The sequence below is a fragment of the Hipposideros armiger genome, unplaced genomic scaffold (genome assembly GCF_001890085.2).
Source record: "Hipposideros armiger isolate ML-2016 unplaced genomic scaffold, ASM189008v1 scaffold_438, whole genome shotgun sequence".
Classification (NCBI taxonomy): domain Eukaryota; kingdom Metazoa; phylum Chordata; class Mammalia; order Chiroptera; family Hipposideridae; genus Hipposideros; species Hipposideros armiger.
The window spans coordinates 808,643-830,071 of record NW_017731788.1 but is presented as its reverse complement, the minus strand read 5'-3'; the positions used below and the strand labels follow the sequence as shown (position 1 = coordinate 830,071).

Here is a 21,429-nt window from a genome sequence, read left to right as displayed (position 1 = left end):
ACATAAGAAATGCTTTTCTAAGACACTTTGGGCAGCATCAATAACATTTCAGAGGAATAAGGGTACATTTTGGAGTCCTTTGTCATTTTTTAAAGTCTTTCCCGCAAACACACATCCATGCATAGATGGACTGCTCAGAAAAGCACATGCTCTTTCCTCAGTGTCTAAGACATTTCACTTCAGTCATTCAGTCAATTCACTCAGATCTGACATTTTCAGTACGGCCTCACACTCTAAATTTGCCTCTCATTATTAGCCTCTTCCATCATGATCAATACTCAATGACATGAGAAGCCTGAATCTCAACGAGAGGGAAATTAATTAACTAAAACAAATAATTCATACCAAGTTGTGAGGGACTGCTGGGCTGAATTTTAAGAGAAGCCCTTTTTAACTCACAAATTTTAATTTGACATAATAAATGAAAATATTATGTTGAATAAAGGGGACATTACTAACTCCTTTACTGACCAAAGTGTCACTGTCAGAAGACAGAGGCCAGCAATTCGGCACCATATTCCAGAAAATTTTATAATACATAGTTTCTTGAATTTTTTTGGCAGGAGGCTATAGTAATTTCCCATTTAGGTGTAGCCCAAACAACCTGGAAAATTCAAATAGCCAGAATAATTTCTCTTTATAATCTGTGGGTTTTTTGGGTTTTTAAAAATTTTATTGGGGAACAGCCAAGGTCATTGGTTACACATTGCTTGTTGCTACAATGGCATAGTTGACTCTTTGAAGGAGGGTACAACTCACAGTGGCCCATGTGGGAGTCGAACCAGCAACCTTGGTGTTACCAGCACCATACTCCAACTAACTGAGCTAATTGGTCAACCATGTGGGATTTTTTTGAGATAAAGAAATAAATGAGAAACGAATAACTGAAACACAAAGAAGCATATTGCAGGGCATGTCTGAATGACAGGCTCAACTGTATACACTTTTACTCATGATAAATCAAGTCACTGCGTTGCCCTCTATCTCATCAAGGAAAGACACACTATGTTCAGTGGTGTTTCAGGGTTGACTGTATATAATTACACACTGTAGGAATGATCAGAAGAACCCACAAGTCAGCACACTCCCCAACCAGTGGGACCAATGAGAGTTTTCCAGATGAGCTACTTGGGGCTGCTTTGCAATGAGTTAGAGCTTAAGTGAATATGCCATGAATATAGAGAGACACAAAGATATATTTCCCTGTTTCCTAGATTCTTACAAATGTCCTTTGATTTTATTCTTGGTTCAAATAAATTCATGAAATGAATGCTATTTCTGATTGCTTATATGATTTATTTTTCATACAAAAGCATTAAGTGTTACAACTTCATTGATATTACATTACAACCAGAGCGATTCACATGGATCATGTGACTATATCTAAGAAGATTTTATATTCCTTCTTTCAAAACTAAATTTTTAATGAATGTTTATAAATTCTAATATAAAACATTTAATAAATAAGTCAATCCTAGCAAGTATTAGTTCACACACTAATATGATAAACAAATTTTCATTGTTGCAGCAATGTTGAGAAAATAGGGGACTGATTCACTTAGTTGTACTATGTGATTGATTAGACTCCCATTTTCAGATATTTCTGATTATATTGGGAATAGAGATCTTTTTCCAACTTTAGTGATACTGCATGTGTATTTGGCATGGACAGAGTTCTTCCTATTTAAGAATGTTATGACTAATTTTTTTTGCAAGTTACAGATCTTGGAGTCAGTTAGAATTACCCATTTGCAGTGAATTTGGTTGCTTTGAATGCTTTGACTGTTTTAAAATCCTGATTTTTATAGTGCGCTTATATCCCTCCAATATACTTTCAGGGTGAAAAAGGTTCTGAAGGACCAATTGGCCCACAAGGATTACAAGGCCTGTCAATCAAAGGGGACAAGGTACTGCATATTTTATATATATATATATATATATACACACATATATATATATATATATATACACACATATATATATATATACACACACACACATATACATATATATGATACATAATAGAAAAGATGCCAATAAAATTTAAAAACTTTTTCATTTTATATGTACATTTATGAACTGTATACAACCTGACAACCATATCCCACAGGTTTCTAGTTAATTATAATTCAATTACATGCAAAGATATTATTACATAGGATGAATTATGATCTGGAAAATCCCATTGTGTGTATTTATAATAATGTCTCATTTATTTAGGTTCTGACTTCCAATAACCCTGTCATCAACCAAGTGGCTTTAAAGCCAAACATAAACAAAAGACAGCTTTTCTTAGTAAAGAAAATAGCTGTTAAAAATATATTGACTTGACCCCATTATAGAAGCATATATCTATCCTTAGTCTCTCACTCAAAAATATTACCTTAAAATTGGGCTAATGTAAGAAAACTTATTTAAGAAAACTAGCGCTGATGCCCTCCAGTAAGAACCAACAGGAACCACCCATAATGGAACAAGTTTAGGTTCATTGACTCATTGCAGCAAGGGAGACCACATACCATGGGGAACCGCTCACAACTCGGTAAGAAGATGAAAGATTCTTCTGTAGGATTTGGGCTTGTATTAGGGGATTTTAGGGAGTGTCTAAGAAAGTACAAATTGGCTCTGGATTGGATGCTGTCAGAAAGTGGAGGTAATTTTAAGATGGGCTATTTTAATGAATCCTATCTAAGAGGTGGGAAAAATGGAGCTAGGCTTATTTGTAACTGGTAACAAAACAGCAGTTCCTCATTTTAGCCAGTAAACGGGGATATATGATCATTTGGTGGAGGAGGGGGTTGGACATTGTTTTTTTATTTTTGTCTGTGCTCAGACTTGACCACAAGAGGCCTTGCTTTTTGTCTTGGTTCATCATACAGAATAACCATGTCCGACACTGGTATTCTGTAAAATTGTTTATGTTCAATGCCACGGCCGACCTGCCATTGCTTTCTTCTTTTTCACTACTCACTTGTTTTCTTTAAAATAGCTGCAGGTTATACCCAGGTTAAATGAGGGTGAGGCTGGTGATAGAAGCTACTGGAGGTCGATAAGACCCTAAAGATCAGAGGAAAGGGAAAGCTGCCCCAGGGGGAGGGGATATAAGAAATGTGCAAAACACAGCGACTTTGAATCAAGTTGGAGTCATTTACATGTTAACATTTAAGCATATCATTATATTTATATATAGTAGAATAATAATTGATATTCATGATTATCTTAGGTGTTGTGTTTCAATCTTGAATGACTTCTTTTATTTACTGATAGCTGTCTCTTTTGGGACTCTGTATTTAAACAGCAGAGATAGTGGTAAATAGTGATTTATATAAATTTTACATGTAATACAATTTTTTGGTTCAAATAGCTCAGCTATGGCTGTAACTCCAGCTCCAAAATACTCTAAAAATATGTAATATACTGTTTATTCCTCTGGAGCACGGAAAACTAAGTACAACAGAACCACTGTTTTATAAGTTCAGTAAATTAATTTAAGACAGTTTTCTTTCATTGCTTTCTCACATCAAGGTTTTCTTGCACCCTATGAATTTTACACTTTTAAATATTTCTGTTATGATCCTGTCAGGAAGTATTTGTGTCATAACAGTAACCATTCAGGAATTTTGGGTTCTTGTGAGAAAAATGGTTGATAAATATAAAATGATGCAAATTCTTACCAATTTAAATTAAATAATAAAAATATCATTCACTATTTTGGCAACTTTGAACTATATACTGTTTAAAAAGGAATTGAGTTTGCTAACGTTCCATGTTGAACATTTCTATGATGTTAAGATAGATTTTAATCCAGCATACTTCCTGATTAGCAAAGTATAAAAGAATGAGGTTTTGTTTTATTGTTATATTTCTAACTTATTTCCTATACAGGGGGATTTGGGACCTGTGGGACCCCAAGGACCAATGGGCATCCCTGGAATTGGGAGTCAAGGGGAACAGGTAATCAATGCTTCCTCTCTTTCCCTTTGGTAAAGAATATCTGGCCCAATCTTGGTGGCCCCTGAAAGCCAGTTCTGCAAACACATATGAGTGTATTTGACAGTCAAATTGCCATGGAATTCACATCAAAGTGAATGTGGGGAAGGATAAGATACCCTCATGAGATCTTATTTTTAGAAATTCCAAGACTTAAAAAATAAGTTGTGTGTTTCTTGGTTACTTTTAACATTAAAGCCTAATTAATAGGATAAGAGTTTGGGGGTAATATTTTATATTTTTAGTATCCCTTGAGAGCAATAGTTTATTTCCTCTCTCTCTCTCTCTCTCTCTCTCTCTCTCTCTCTCTCTCTCTCTCTCTCTCTGTGTGTGTGTGTGTGTGTGTGTGTGTGTGTGTGTGAATTTTTTCCTCTTGCAGCTTCTGAAAGATTAAATCCCACCCCCTCCCAATGCCAGTAAAGTAGTACTTTCCACCCTCTGGCTATGGACCAATCTAAAATAGTATTAAATTTAAAACCAGAATCAGGTCCAGAATCAGAGGTAGCTACTTAATTTAAGGGGCACTGTTCCTGAATAGACACAAGCCACAAATACAGTTTATAAGTAACACCTGGCCTCTCTCAGTCAGAAGAAAGAAAACATCTCTGAGCTTGTCTTGATACTCATGGTTGAAACTGCTTCCAAAATTTTCTGACCAGAACTACTGGAAAAGCTGGGCAATCTTGTTAAATCTAAATAATATGAAGATGATGCAACAGTACTATCTACAGTTGTTGCTGACCATATGCTTTTACCTACACAATCTCTTTTAATCAAGTCTAATCAAGTCTTTTAATTAAGTCTAAATTTATACTGACAACCCTCCTCATAGAAAATGGCAAATCAGTTTGATTAAAATTTATGATTAAAGTATGAATGATTCTGTTGCCTAGAGAGTGAACGGTGCTTCTTTTATCTGGGATAGTGGGAGAAGGAAAGGATAAAAAAAATGAGATAATTCCAAATTTTATTATTGATATTACCTCTGCGTTTACTTCAAACCATCTTCTAATTAATTAGTATATTTTTATTGTTGTTAATTCAAGCCCCAGCAAACTTGGAGTTACTCCTCATTCGATTTCCTTTCCTTGGTAGAGGTCCTAGTGTAACAGATTAGGAGGACTAAGGTGCAAGAGAAGCCAAGATAAATCTGTAAATCACTATTTAGATATTAATTAAGAGCTGGATATTCTGACTCCATGAGGATCATGGTTTGACGCTGTGACCAGGCATTCTCAAGCTTTGTGGTTTATGTGCTGATCTCAGCAGGGTTTACGTTCTAATCCTGGCAGTGGCTGGACAGTACTGTCACATCGTGGGACTTGCTGTGTTCCTGGTGCTGAGTCACCACTGTAAGGCTGAAAATGAGGTTCAAAGAAAGCCTGTCTTTCCAGATGGCCTGTGAGTTCTGGACCTCCCACCAGCAGCTTCCTGTTGCCTTTAATGATGTTTCTTGGTGGAGGTTGTTTATAGCTTAAAAAACAACAACAAAACCCAAACCTCCTTGACTTGTTTTGTTTTCTCATCCCCTTCTCTTCTTTTTCAAGAGAAAAATCTTTTAAGGTAGACGTATCCATATGGAGCTGAGCCCTACTGGATTGGAGATTGTATGGAATGTGCTATTTATAAACTGCTCTAACAAGGAAATAATTTGTTTATCATTTTAAGACAAATGATTTAAATTTAACTTTAATTAATGCAGTTATTCATTTTTCTTCTTATTCTTAATTTAACGTGTTTAACCATTGAAATCCTGTTGTTATTAGACCTTCCTATTTCTCTGATAGAAATGAATTTTCCCATTAATCTGTTTAAAAGAGAACGCCTGTTTCCATTTATAGCAAGTTTATAATATCCCTCAAGTGGCCTGTAGATTTTTATTAAATATTTGGAGATGACCATCTCCAATCTTTTGTAAAGTAAAATATAAATAACCACATATACATGTGTATGCACATCCCTTTGAATTTTTTGTTTTGTTCTATTGCATGTGACTAGTGGACTACTATATAAGTTAGGAAGTATTCTTTCTTACAAAGATTCAATACTTTGGACCTTGGCTTCTTTAAATTGTTTAGATGTTTCGTCTTCATCAACCAGAAAAAGGGCAATACTATTTGTAATTTAAAAATGAACAAGCAGTTATTTCATCTAGCTAGAGAAAGGGCATAACATTTGTAATAAAATAATCATGTTTCTGTAATCATTATTTTCATAGTCAGGACTTGTGGGGTGTAAGCAAACCAAAATCTTAGTTTTTTCTCTCATCATCCCTTTAAATTGTTTTAATTGGGGGGAGTTTTTTTCTTTTCTTTTTTTTTTTTTTTTACCACAGATAGAAATTACCAGCAGGCTATAGGCTTTTCTTATCACTTTTAGTTAACAGAAAGTTATAAATAGGGCCACTCTAAGTTGCAAATCACAGTTTTAGTTGTACAATAAAAACTATCTGCCCAGTTCTTTTCGACCTTTATTTATCTGGCACGAGATGCATGAAGAGCCTGTGTTCCCTAGGAAGGAATGTGCGTCTCACCCCTCCCAGGCTGAGTCGAGGCTGGGAAGAAGGAGGGGGCATGAAGACTCTTTCTTGGCTGTTCTGTTGTCAGATGGCTTTGTGCCCTGCCTCTGGCCTTGGCAGATGTTTGATGATGACACTCTTCCTTGAGAAGTTCCTGCACTGGCCCCTGTGTTCCCCTCCTAGGATATGGGTGAAGGACGCTCTTCCTCCAGCTGTTTCTCCTCATCAGCTTCTGTTTTTCTGGGGGTTTACTGTATACTGACTCTCTTTGTTGGACTTTCATTACTCTTCCAGGTCCTCTTGGGCAGGATTCAAAATAGTTCCAGGCCCGCTCTGTCTCCCACTTAGAGTACGTCTGGTCCCCAGAAAGAACTCATGTGGCCTTTGTGCAGACAAACTCTGGATGCACAAGCTGACTCCTGCCCAGCCAGGCTTCTCCTGGCTATTACAGCCCATTTCAGCATTCTCAGGCCTGAGTTAGAAATGGGTCCCTGTGTCTCCAAACCAAAAATCAAAGTCTCCACGTGGTTTCATTGAAGTTGCCGTTTTAGAATGGAGTAAAGAAATAATTTAAACCTCTCTCATTTTATCCAAAGAAAAACTTTTATGACTGCTTTCTTCAAAGAACTTCATAAACGCTGTCTTCTCCCCCATTTTATACCCACAGTATGCGTGACAGTCAAGTGTTTGAACATTTGTCAGTTTAGTGTCTGCTGGCTATTGCTTCTTACAGCTGAGGTCAAACCTTCATTTTAACAACTCTTGATATATGGGGTGTGATCAAACAATAGAGTAAATATTTAAATAAAACATTTTTCATTATAGTAAAAGACACATTGCCATTAACTTCTTCAAAATACTCCCCCTCGCTTCAAAAACACTTATCCCACCATTCTTACCTCTTTCTGAAGCAGTTCTGGAAGTCCTCTTTCATGAGTGTCTTTAGTTGCACTGTTGTAGCTGCCTCGATGTCCTGAATTGATTCAAAATATTTACCTTTCATGGTCATTTTGATTTTGGGGAAGAGCCAGAAGTTACACAGTGGCAGATCCGGAGAATAAGGTGGATGAGGACACACCGTAATGTTTTTATTTGACAGAAATTGCTGTACCAGAAGCGCATGTGATACAGAGCCTTTCCATTGTGATTACAAAATACCATGAATGCTGCTGCTGAGTGCCATCCAACGGAAAGGCAGGGATTTTCAATATGGGTAGTGGTGCATTGAACTTTAGTAACAGTGTGTGACAAGTTTCAGCATGTTCAATGCAGTCAGTTGGGTGTGAGCTATGGATGAGAGAAGGTGTATTTTAAAGTGTACAGTAAATCATCCTCTATCATGACAGCATACCATGTCACACATCACTTCTGGTACAGCAATTTCTGTCAAATAAACACATTATGGTGTGTCCTCATTCACCTCATTCACTGGATCTGGCATTCTCTGTCTTCTGCTTCTTCCCCAAAGTCAAAATGATTCAGGACATCGAGGCAGCCATGACAGCATAACTAAAGACACTCATGAAAGAGGACTTCCAGAACTGCTTCAGAAAGTGGCAAGAACAAAGGAATAAGTGTGCTCAAAGTCAGGGGGAGTATTTTGAGGGGGATTAATAGCAACGTGTCTTTTACTGTAATAAATTTAAACATTCACCGTATTTTTCCATCACACCTCATACATCAATTGGTACAGTAGGATATAGGTTTGCTTGAATGTGAGTGAGATGTGAAACAGATTAACAAAATGAAATTTTATATCTCTTATTTAAAACTCCAACCTGGTCTGGTGGCTCTGTTCATCAGGGTCATTAGGAGTTCAGGCTTCTTCATTATCATTAGTCTGTCATCCTAAGGGTGCTTTCTTCACTTACATGACCCAGGATAACCATCGTGTCTTCATTTCACCGACTGGGGAAGGGGTGGAGGGACGGAGGAGGCACATGTCTTCCCTTAGCATGAACCAGAAATTACACACATCACTTCCACTCATGTTCCATTGGCCAGAATCCAGTCCACATAGCAACACTTGGCTGCAAGGGACTGGGGAACATGGGCTTCATTACAGGCAGCCATGGGGGCCAGCTAACATTTCTCTTATCATGGAAGAAGGGGAAAATGCATTTTATGGTTCAACCAGCAGCCTCTGCCACCCCATTCAACAAATACTGAGTATGAGTAATCCATTATGGGATATGAGCTAACCTCACTCTAGAGGATTTGAAACCACTCGTATTCCTATTTCTTCTTAATCTCACTAATACTGTTTAAATTTTTTTTATTTTAAAGGGAATCCAAGGTCCTATTGGTCCACCTGGTCCTCAAGGACCCCCAGGACAAGGCTCACCTGGTTCTAAGGTAACTTTCTCAATGGGAGAGGAGTTTAATATATTTATAATTTAATTGCTATTTTCTGGTCAGTGGCCAGTGCATTTGGAAGACAGTAGATGAAATGAACTGAAAAATCAGAGATCTCTACTTAATGTAAAATGTTACTGATGTTCCTAATGGTTTAGAAAATGTAGTACATATTCTTTATGCTCTTAGAAGCTTTCATTTACACAATCTCCATTTATTGTTTTCTTTATTACTTTTACTTATGAGACCCTGTTGTAGCAACTCAAGCAGTAATATCAGTAGAGGCTGCCTGTGGTTACATGCTTCTCTGGATTGGCTTATTTTCATTCTCATCAACATTCTGACTGTAGTTCCAACTACTGAAACATTTAGTTAAAGATATGGAGTTAGAAATGACCCAGAAGTAAACATTTCCTATGAACTTAGGAATCAAATTATTGCCTAAATTAGAACAATTATTTATTCCTTGGGGAGAGGCATGGCACCTATTCTTTAATTAGCTGTCCTTACTGTTGCTTCAAAGAATCGCCAATTGTTAAATGAATAAAATCGTTCTCTGAGAGGTCGCATTTTCAAGCGTACTCCTTAGTGATGCCCATGTGAGAAGCAGCTCAACAAACACTGCTACCGCCCTTGAGACTTTTGCTTTGGGCTACATCATCAAACGCTCAAGTTGTTCTCTCTGGTTATGATACTGTTCTGGATCAGCAGTCATCTTGGCTTCTAATGTGTCAATTTTAGTTGTTCTGGAATATAACTGCCAATTATTTCCTGGTACCCTTTATGGGAAGGGCTCCTTAAAATCAATTCTGAGTATGTTCCATAGCCTATATTTTAAGCCAGACCATTATATATTCCAAATTTGGTGAAAATATATATGTATACTCGTATATACATACTTGTGTGTGTGTGTGTGTGTGTGTGTATATATATATATATATATATATATATATACACACACACACACACATATATGAGCACATGTAGCTCAGTTTTCTCTCATTTTTTTATATAAGACAGCTCTTAGGAGATCAAAGACAGGAATATATTATTTTTATTTTGCTGCCTTAGTCAAATTCTCTTCAAATACTCTTTCCTTACTAGGGAGAAGTAGGTCAGATAGGACCTACAGGCCCTAGAGGACCAGTGGGGATTGGAGTACAAGGTCCAAAGGTAAGTAGATTATGCTGCTTGGAAGCATTTAGATAATTTATGTAATATTAGGTAAAGTTTCGTTTATATTCAAATGAAACATAGACCATGCATGTGTCCACTAACGGTTACTTTACTAGAGTATTTATTCAGAAAAGGGTCTGACTCTCAGTATAACTCTTATTGTCTATGAAGAACCAAAATATTGGTTTGCTTTAATGACTGCTATTTGTTTTTGAAATTCATTTATTTATTAGCGTCAGAGGTCCTTTTTTAGCACAGAGTGATTCTTTAAGAACATTATTGTCTGGCATATCATAAAACAAAGCACCTACTATAGTAGGATTTAAGTAAAGGTTACTTCCCTTCTTTTGTTTTGTGATTCCTAAGAAATTGCTTTCCTAAATCTAAAGTAGGTCCACACTATTTCTGCTACATGGTAATGTTATTTATTTTTATTAAATTTTTTAAAAATTTTCAATTACAATTGACTTTCAATACTGTTTTATATTAGTTTCAGGTGTACAACATAGTGATTAGACATTTATATAATTTATGAAGTGACCCCCCCCACCTCGATTACTCTAGTACCCACCTGGCACTATACATAGTTATTATTATGTATATTGACTATATTCCCTATTCTGTACTTTACATTTCCTTGATTATTTGGTGACTACCAATTTGTACTTCTTAATTCCTTCACCTTTTTCAACTACTCCCCTAATCCCCTTCCATTCTGGTAATCTTCAGTTTGTTCTCTGTATCTATGAGCCTGTTCATTTATTTTGTTCTTTAGATTCCACTTATAAGTAAGATCATATGGTATTTGTCTTTCTGTGTTTGACTTATTTCACTTTGAACAATACCTTCTAGGTCCATTTGTGTTGTCACAAATATGGTACTTAGTAATTTTATATCTCAGCATGCATGTTTCCCTTGCTTTCATCACTTCTCTCAACTTGCATTTAATTTGCATGTTTTTTTAATTAAAGTTGACCCTTGAATAACACGGTGTGTAGGGGTGCTGACCCCCCCCCCAGTCGTAAATCTACATGTAACTTTTGAATCCCCAAAACAAGTTGTCCTTCGGTATCTGTGGGGGTATTGGTTTTAGGAACCCCGTAGATTCCAGATTCTTGGATGCTCAAGTTGCTTACATATTATGGTGCAGAACAATGCATACAGTCAGCCCTCCACATCCACGGATTCCCAGCTGCAGATCAAATACTGTTTCAATCTGTGGTGGTTGAATCCATGGGTGCTAAACCCAGGGATACAGAGCAGCAACTTTATTGAAAAACATCTGCATGTAAGGGGACCTGCACAGTTCAAAGCTGTGCTGTTCATGGGTCAACTGTACTTTCCATCTTACTGTACCCTCTGGAACCGCACTTTCTCATAACAAGCCACAGGTGGTTATTGAATGCTCAAAATGTGGCTAGTATGAACTGGGATGTGCTACAAGTGTAACACACTCACTGGATTACAAGGCTTGGTACAGAAAAAATGTAAAATATATCATTAATACATTTGTACATTGATTACATATTGAAATAATAGCATTGCAGATATATTAAATAAAACATATTCCTAGAATTATTTTCACTCTTTTCTCTTAACTTTATAAATATGGCTGCTAGAAAAGTTATAATTACATATGTGGCTTGCTTTATATTTCTATTGACAGTGCAGTTCTATTGGGGGCATGGACCTGTTTCCTTCTTTTGCTTCTTTACTATTGAATGCCCAATTTGGGCAACATGATAGGTACTAAATAAATGTTGAATACATGAGTGAATCCTTACTTCATCTTTCACAATTTCTATAGTTCATCCTGAAGGCCAATAGGGTCTGATAAGCCACTCTAAGCATTACACTTCACTATTATTCTGCTGTCATTGTCACCATTATTACACATATTTGGTTATGAAAAAAGATTTGGTTATGTAAGATGTGGGCCTAAGAAGAGCATACGTATTACATATATATATATATATATAAACATATAATTATAGGGGACAAAAGGTGTACTAATGTAGTAATAATCGCTGCCATGTTTTGAGTGGTTTTGATGTGCCACACAATGTTCTGAATGACATATGTCTACACATATATGTAGTATGTATATTTGTCTAGCTATGTGTATTATGTCACATAGTTTTAGGAGGTGATAGACAGTTGGAAGGCTCAGCAGTTAGACTACCTAAGTTCAAATCCCAGCTTTGCCACTATCAAGATGTGTCATCTTAAGCATCTCTCACTTTAAAATAGTTCAAACATACTATTGTGAATACAAAGACCATCCATGTATTCTACACCTCATATGGAATGCAGTCATAATAATTGTTTTAATGTCCTTATCTATAAATTCTATCACCTGTGTCATTTTCTGGATCAGTTCCAGGAGACTGATTTTTCTCAGCACAAAGGGCTATATTTTCAAGCTTTTTTGAATGCCTGATAATTTTTTTTAGAAGCCACCCATTATGAATTTTATTTTTCTGGGGTACTGGATATTTTTGTATGTCTATAAATATTTCTTAGCTTTGTTTTCAGACTTTTAAGTTGCTTGAAAACAGTTTGAGCCTTTTGGGTCTTGCTTTTCAGCTTTACAAGGGAGGAACAGAGCAGCATTTAGTCTAGGGTTAGTTTTCCCCCACAACTGAGGCAAGACCCTTTTTAGAACTCTAAACCCTCAGAATTGTGAGGTTTTCTTTCTTGCCCTTAGGATCAGGCACTATTTCTGGAGTGTCAGTTCTCTCTAATCCTTTAAATTGTTTTTCTGGCCTTGGATAGTTTCTTCACACTGTGCTTAACTGTCAGAAAACTCCAGGGAGGAGCTCAGCAGATCTCTCCATGTAACCCCTTCCTGTCTGGTACTCTATTCTGTAAAATTTTGATATCTTGGCTCCTATGTCTGTGAACACCTTTGATACCAGGCTCCTATCTTCGCCTCCTAAAATTAGAGAGATTTCTGAACTTTCTCTTGGCACTCTCTCCCTGCTCCATGGCCAGGAACTATCCAGGCAGTAAACTGGGGAAATTGTAGCATTAATCTGATTCCCCTTTCTTAGGGATTATTTTCCTTCATTATTGGTTGTCTAATATCTTGAGAGACATTATTTCATATATTTTGTCTGTTTTTTTTAGTTGTGTCAGGCAGGGAATTAAATCTAGTCATTTTGACAGGAACTTGAAGTTGTATCTGTTTTCATAGGTAGACTGGTCTATAATTTTGTTTTCCTGTCTTATTGTAGTGATTTCTTTAATCAAGATTTTATTAGCTTCATATAATAAATTGTGTAGACTTCTTTTATTATTTTTCAGAGCTATTTGTATAAGATAGGAAATATCTGTTCTTCGAAGGTTTAGCAATTTGGGAAGGCTTGACTATAAAACCTACAAAGCCTGTGATCTTGGAAGGAAAGGAAGTGAGAGACCTTCAAGTGCTGATTTAATTTATTTAATGCTATTGGTTTATATAGCTCATCTGTTCCTTCTTATGCCATTTATATTTTTCTTGAGATTATTAATGTGCTCCAACATAGTTTTTGAAATTGTCAGAGAATTTTCTATGATTTAAAAAAACAATATTTACTGTGTATATCACTCTTTAATTCCTCTTTAATTCCTAATACTGTTTATTTGTGCCTTTCCTTTTTAAATATTAATCGTCTTGCTAGAAGCTTATTTATTAGTTTTTTTAAGTATTACCTTTTAATTTTGTTACTCTTCTTACTTTTTGTTTTCAAGTTTATTATTTTTTGCTCTCATCTTCATCATATCCTTCTTATTTTTAGGTTCACTGTGCTTTTTTCAGTAGCTTTTTAAAGTTTGGTTTAGTTGAAATGACTTTCAATTATCTTTGATATGTTTTGCTCTTAATAAATGCAGTAAGGATACTTTTATGTTGTTTGATGATAGCATGTGCTTCCTCCAAACACAGTAAAGCATGTATTCTTAATCATAAATTAACTTGAAAACAAGTAGAATTGAGTATTAGAGCTGGAAGTGATGTTAGGTTGCAAATATTTTTCCTGTCACTTTTATATTAGTTTCTTAGGATTGCTGCAACAAAATACCACAAACGGTGTAACCTAATACAATAGGCACTTAATGTCTCACAGTTTTGGAGGCTGGAAAATAGAAAATCAACATATGTGCAGGACCATGCTCCCTCTAAAACCTGTAGGGAAGAGCCCTTCCTTGCCTCTTCTTAGCTTCTTGTGGTGGCTAAGCCTTGGCTTGCAGCTACATCACTCTAGCCTTTGCCTCTGCTGTGATACGGTGTTCACCCTACGTGTCTGTCTTCATATGGTGGTTTCCTCATTTTATAAGGACACCAGTTGTATTGGATTAGGGCCCACTCTAATGACTTCATCTTAACTTGATTACATTTGCAAAGACCCTATTTCCAAAAAAGGTCACATTCACAGGTACCAAGGGATAGGACTTCAACTTATCTTTTTTGGAGTCACAATTTAACCTATAACAAACAACATAATGCAAAACTGAGGCCCAGAGAGGTTAAGTAACGTGGCCAGGGTCAACTAGTTTAGTTAATATTAATTACTATTGGGATTTCTGTGCTCAGAGGCTTGTCTCAGACACTGTAAGATGTATCCACTTGTAAGTACCTAAAAATGGCCGTATATGATAAACATGAACTTTGGGAAATAAATCTTTGCTCATCCACAAGGGGGCGCCAGGCTCAATAGGGCTCCCAGGACAGCCTGGAGTACCAGGAGAAGACGGCGCTGCAGGGAAGAAGGTAACCACGTTTTTCATATTACTGGAGTAAAAACTATTGAACCACACTGCTATCTTGGTCCTTCAGGAGCTCAAATTAAACCATCCTGGGCAAGCTTAGTCTTTTAAGAAAAAAAATCCCACAACTTTAAATTTCCTTTTTCACTGACTTCAGAGAGAAAGAGCACCAATTGAAAGACTGAGTGGTGTCTCACACCCTCTGCCTTCTCTCTGGCGTTTTGGCCATGGAATTCTCTTTGGGGTTCCTAGAAAGCACTTTAATTTAAACTCAGAGAAACACACTTTTTCCCCCCTCCAAAAGGAGAGTCTGTAAGTGCAGTAAGAAAGTAAGGCCATTATAAAGATTTCCTGAAACATTTTGAGCCGACATTTGAAATACTCATTTTTCAATGTAAGTAGTGAAAAACAGCAGATGGAAAGGCTGAAGGTCTTTCTTGTTTTTTTAAAAAACAAACCATCAAATGTGAATGACGAGCCAAAGGAAAGTGAGCTTATTGCTTTGAAAGTTGGCTGAGAAATTGGAGATTTTTCATGATATTTCAGCTGCTCTGAGTTAAACTGGAGTTTAATATTAATGTATTCAAGTTGGTAAACTTCCAAATTAATTTTGAGATTAGAGTGAGTGAAGGTCAGGCCTGTTTTGGAGGGTCTCAGCAGAGAGTCCACTGGCCATGAGAAGAGAGGTGGGATTAGACATACTGCCTACGAAGGGTCAGCTAAGACATCAGTGTCATTTCCTCTAGGGAGAAGCAGGGCTTCCAGGAACAAGAGGCCTGGAAGGACCTCCTGGAAGAGGACACCCTGGCCCCAAGGTATGGAACTGACAGAATGTTCGGGGAAGCAGACTGCCTGTGTTCTGGTCCTGACACTGAGAAGCCACCTTAGGAGAAATTTGATTGTGATTCTTGCCATGTCAAATATGTTTACGTCTGGATTAAAAGTATGGATACTAGTTTGGGAGCTCTTGGAAGACAGAAAGTATGTATTTTTTTATTTTATTTTCTAACATCTATTATAAGACTTAGCTTATAGGTCGAGCTCAACACATGTTTTTCTCAATAAATAGCCAGATTGAAATTTAAAAAACATATAGGAGAGCCGGCCAAGTGGTGCGTTGGTTAAGAGCTGGCTTGGGATGCCAGAGGGCCCCAGTTCGGATCCCACATATGAGGGCCAGTGACACTGCCCTCTACAGCTAAGATGCTGAACAACAGCTCAACCTGGAGCTGGGCTGCCGTGAGTCACCGGCGATGGCGTAAGCTGCAGCCCCAGTGGCAGTGGGTTGCCATGGGCTACCGTGTGTAGCCAGCAGCCGCCGTGAGCGGCCATCCAGAAGCCAGCGACTGATCTGCCTCGCCCGGGAAGAGCACAATGATGGTGCCAACTTGGGCCAGTGAAGCAACGTCTTCCACAAATAGACTGAAGAACAAAATGACAGCAACTTGTCTGTTCCCCTTCCCCCAACTCCCCAGCACTGTTCCCCTCCCCCAATTGCCCAATAAAATCTTTAAAAACATAAATAAATAAAAATAAAAAAAAACATATAGGAAAGGAAAAGAAGCCTTGAGATACATCCTTGAGACCTGAAAGTGCATAAATTTCCTCCCAATGCCTATGGAATTTCACATAGTAATAAGGAATATCACCTTATTAAGTGGCAATTTCATTTTCACAACTTGGCATAAATTTATATATTGTAGAAGTGCTAGTTGAATAACATCTTTATGCGTCAATGAGAATATCTAAATTCATCAATAAAGACCATTAGTGACACCACCTACACCCTCTAAGGTGCCTGACGTTCCTGCAGTTTTTATGTACAGTTGTCAATGCCCATATAAAGATTCTGAAGACTTCTATATGAGTAAAATAAAAATAAAAACTGTATACTTATTAGTATTCTATTTTTTTTTTAAGCTGAGCCATCCTGCTACCTGTTGGCAGCTCAGCAGCTGCTCAGCTCGGGCTGGACTCGAACCTCTGTTGCTCAGAGCTCAAACTCTTGAGCGAGCTCTTAACCAACTGAGCCACTCGGCCGGCCCCCCATTAGTATTATATTTTTAATTGTATTAAAATAGTATTTGATAGCTTAAGAAGTTGATGTCTTAAAAAATATTGGCTAAAATTGAGTCCCTAACTTTAAATGTAAGAATTTGGAATTTAAGTATATTTGTAGAATTTCAGACAATTTTATTGACTTACCACACTATGAGACCCTTTTTTTGGGGGGTGGAGGGGTGGGGGCGGAATGTAGACAGAGAATACCTTTTTAACACCATGCAAAAATACTTATTAAAAATGCTTGCCTATTAACATTCAGGAGAACTAATGTATTCTAGAATATACTTTTGGAAAATGGATACTTGAGTTAATAACTGTAGCTGTAAGAATGAATGATATCTCTGAGAAAGAGAGCCAAGGTTTGAGTTTTATGTGGCACAGTAGCTGGAGAAAGAACATTTAGGGCAGCACAAAGATAAGCAGAATAGTTACCATGCTAGGGAAACCAAAGAGCAAGGGTTTCAAGAGGAAAGCAATGGGTGGTGTCACCAACAGAGCAAGGAGAATGTGCATTGAAAAGAGAGGGCACTGGATTCGCAGCTGTGAGGTGATTTGTGGCTTATGGAAAGCACTAGGAGAGCAGTGATAGGAATATGTTATGTATCTCAGCGTTCTCCTATGGCTCAGTGTTGACACTTGATTACATTTAGTTGGGTTCCTGCTGTTGTCTTCTGGGGTGATTTAGGTTAGCGAGTTAAATTTGGTAGTTAATGGAAGAAAATAAATAGCTTTGGTTAGATGTAGTCTCTATTGGCAAATTATGATACAGTAAGTGATATTTTGACATTCAACTGTTACTTTTTTATTACTTGTGTCAATGTTCTCCATCAGTATGGACCTTGAGGAGTTAATTACATCTCTGTAGGTCCTACATAAGGCTGCCTCTTCTTAGTGGAGTGTCTGCATGGCTAATGACCTTGGTATAGTCCAGAGGTTCGCAAGGTGTGGTCCCTGGACCAGCAGCATCGACATCACATGGGAATGTGTCAGCACTATGAATTCTTGGGTCCTAATGCAGACCTATGAAATCAGAATCACTGGGGGTAGGGCCCAGCAATCTATGAGCTAACAAGCTCTCCAGGTGATTTCTGATACATGCTCAGGTTTGAAAACGATTGTACAGTCATTTATGTCATAAATGTTGAAATGGCCTCAGCTGCAAACCCCAAGGAGTTATTCCCTTGTTGAGCTGGGCACACACTTGCATCTGGTGCCTTGCAGCTGAGCCCTAGTTTAAGGATAGTTTTGTAACTCTCGGAGGCTTCTGGGTGAAGGTAACACAATTCTTTGGGGGGAGCACTGGAGTACCCCACCAGGCTGGGGAAGAGCCAGTAGGCAGTTTCTAGTTCTGCCCCAGGTTAATTAATACTCACATATCTTTCTACCAACAGAATATCAGTCTCCTTTGGTAGAAAGAACTGGAAACCCCATTGAGGAAGAAATGGGGCTGGATTTGAAAAATATTTCATTTTATGTTTTAAAACTCAAATAGCATGAAAGCTAAAAAACAGCACAGATAGGTCTCTTTTCTGAAACTGCGATTGTCTCAGAACCATCTGTTAATAGACCCAGGGTGCAAAAGAACTGTAAATTCAAATAAAAGTCCCCAAAGAAAGATACTGAACTTAGAGTTCAAAAAATATTAAATAATATTGAATAAATAGTGAGGACTGAGCGATTCTGAGTTTCCAATCTGCTCAAGAACATCGACAAACCCTGTACAACTGAGCTGGGCTTGGGGCGCATCACTCTAGAAAGGGTATTAGTTAAGAATCTGGCCCTGATATGACTGTTATCAGACTGAGGAGGGTTTATTAATACTACAATTATATTTTTATAATTATGTTGTCAGGGTGATGAAGGAAAGAAAGGGAGCAAAGGAAACCAAGGACAGAGGGGATTTCCAGGGCCCGAAGGGCCAAAGGTATGATTCTGATGTTCTCATTGACGCTTTGGGGAGACTATAATTGTGTTTGGTTTTAATCAAGTATTGGATTTCTACTGCAAATTTGATCTCCCATTTCCTTCTCAACAAATACAAAACAAAAACTCCAAATGAAAAAGGCTTTAGAAAACGTACTATTCCAGACCATAATACAATGGAATAAAGAGATTGCATAAAATATGTAATCTTCATTGGAATATTTATGCTTCTAAAAGAGAATGTGTCTGTCAGTCCTCTCTACTAACAATTCAATATTCAGAAGTTGGGATAAAGTTGGGACCAGAGGAGATACCAGTTCTCTATCACCTTGTTTTACTGAACAACAAAAGCATCCCAGGCCGAGAGGCCATGCAGTGGTGATGAGGAGCAGGCTACAGAAGGTGGGAGAATGGTTAGTGTCCTCATCCTGCTCCATCCACCCTGGAACCTTTCGGGGCCAGTCACTTCAATCACAGAAAGAAAGTAATAACAGTATCTATTTCGCAGGGTTGTTGTAAAGGCTAACACAGTTAATCAAACACTTAGCACAGTTCCTGGCACATAGTAAGTGCTCAATACGTGGAGTTATTCAGGGAGAAAAAAATATCAACACTACGAAATGGAAAGTAGAGGATATGTGTCCCGATGGACGGGGCGCTGAGGAAGAAGGAGAGGAAATTGTGAGGCAAGCAATGAGGTACATGACCCGACTTAGCAGGAGACAGAATATTGAGGTCATTTGGATGTGTCAGGAAACAGAAATTGCAAACCTAAGTGAGTTCAGGCCTGTAGGAAGATGCTAATTGTAAGAAGAAACAAGGAGTATGTTCAAGGACCAGGCTATTAAAGGACTAAAAAAAAATAAATAAAAATGGTACTGGCAATATAAGAGCAAGTATAAAACAAAGCATCCCCTGCAGAACAGTGATTCTTAAATGTCTGTGTTCCTCAGTGTCCCCTGCAGAGCTTGTGACAAATCCATATTTCTTGGCACCATGCCCAGAGATCTGGATTTAGTAGGCGAGTGGATCCCAGGAATCTGATTGTCTTAAATAAGTGCCCTCTGTTACAGGTAGTTCAAGGAGCACATGAGAAATGCCACTATGTAAGACATGTGATTTATTAGTATTAATAACAGTGATTACTCTTTATGTCTTAGCTACTCTTATTCAAACTGAATATTCTTCTGTATTTTGAAATAAAGAGTTTTATTGGATGAAGAACTGCTATAGTTTAAAACACAATCACACCTTAATACAGAGTCTTTAAAAGAACTGTATACTTTCTATGTAGATAACTGTATTTTAAAAATACAGGAATTGGCCTCATTTTAAAAAGCAAAAGTGGTTAAATCTAGAAGCATAATTTTGCTTACCCTGGTCTTAGTGAAAAATTAACACGTTAGTGTTTTATTCCTTTGCTGGAGGACTGAATCGGGTGGTTATCTGTTGTCCGAACCCCGATGCCTCATGTACCATTGCCTGATAGGTTTGGAATTAAGGGTTGGCACATGCACATTTGGTACAATCTGGGCCCCTGTAGGGCATGTGCTCAGCCTGTCTGTCATGTTGGGGATTCAGCAGAATGGGAGGCCTCAGCTGTAAGGATGAGTGCGGCTCATGGCAGGGGCCATTATCAGTGGATCTGATTTACTAAGTCCCTCCCCAAGGGGGCAGGACATCCAATGGGCAACTCGCAGTATTGAGAACAATTCATTCTCTAATGCAAGGGGAGGCAAGCTTTTTGGTAAAGGTACAGGTAGTAAATATTTTAGGCTTCACGGGCCAAGATGCAAAATGGAAGATATGATGTAGGCACCTACATAACAATCATTTCAAAATGAGAAAACCATTTATAGCCCATGGCTGCACAAAACCAGACAGCAGGTGGGATTTAGCTCACAGGTCATGCAGTTTGCTGCACCTATTCTAAACCAGTAGTTTCCAACTGTTTGATTAAAAATCTCTAATAGTAAAAAGATTTTGACCGCATTCCTGTGTATGTTAATTATTTTTAATTGTAATTTTTATTCAAAAACTACCATACTAGTGTTATGCGATTTATGTGGATAACTGAAATTTTAAAAGATGGGATAAAATATATATAATATAGCCCTAATATCTTCTTCTAATATCCCAAATGGGTCATTTGAAACACCTCGTGGGGTGTGTGCATCCTCTTTTAATGACAATTACTTTGCACAGTATTTTTAAGTGTGGTAATTGTACCTATAATATTGGAATCATCAGAGGTGCCTCATAAAAATTCATATTCCTGAGCCCAGCCCCTAGATCTATTGAATTAAAGCAACTGGGATTGAAACCCTAGAGTCTGTATTTTACCAAATGCATCTAGAAATCATCAGAGGCAAGAATAATTGGTCTAGAACTAGACAGAATAGAGGTATTATTGCTTGCTATTCCAGACTGAGCCTTTACTGAGTGAGACTCAATATTGAGACATCAAAAAATAAAAAATAAAAATTGAGCAGTTTTAATTTTTCTATTCAAAATTTAATTTTTTTTTTTTACTGTAAACTCTTTACTTCTAAAAAGGGATATGAGAAAGCTTAAAATGAAAGGCTGACATACTATGGGCCACAAAATAACAAAGGAAAAAGGTATTGGGTTGTCGGAAAAGTCATGACGCATTTTTG

At 37.5% G+C, this 21,429-nt stretch overlaps 1 protein-coding gene across 1 annotated transcript in view; it reads left to right on the top strand.

Annotated features, from left to right (window-relative positions):
• COL28A1 (collagen type XXVIII alpha 1 chain) overlaps nucleotides 1-21,429 on the top strand; it is a 166,958-nt gene that overhangs the window by 50,248 nt on the left and 95,281 nt on the right. The window contains exons 15-21 of the mRNA XM_019665289.1: nucleotides 1,839-1,907; nucleotides 3,886-3,954; nucleotides 8,795-8,863; nucleotides 9,968-10,036; nucleotides 14,718-14,789; nucleotides 15,532-15,600; nucleotides 18,702-18,773. Coding sequence (XP_019520834.1) covers nucleotides 1,839-1,907; nucleotides 3,886-3,954; nucleotides 8,795-8,863; nucleotides 9,968-10,036; nucleotides 14,718-14,789; nucleotides 15,532-15,600; nucleotides 18,702-18,773 — 489 coding nt within the window. The remainder of the gene's footprint in view (nucleotides 1-1,838; nucleotides 1,908-3,885; nucleotides 3,955-8,794; nucleotides 8,864-9,967; nucleotides 10,037-14,717; nucleotides 14,790-15,531; nucleotides 15,601-18,701; nucleotides 18,774-21,429) is intronic.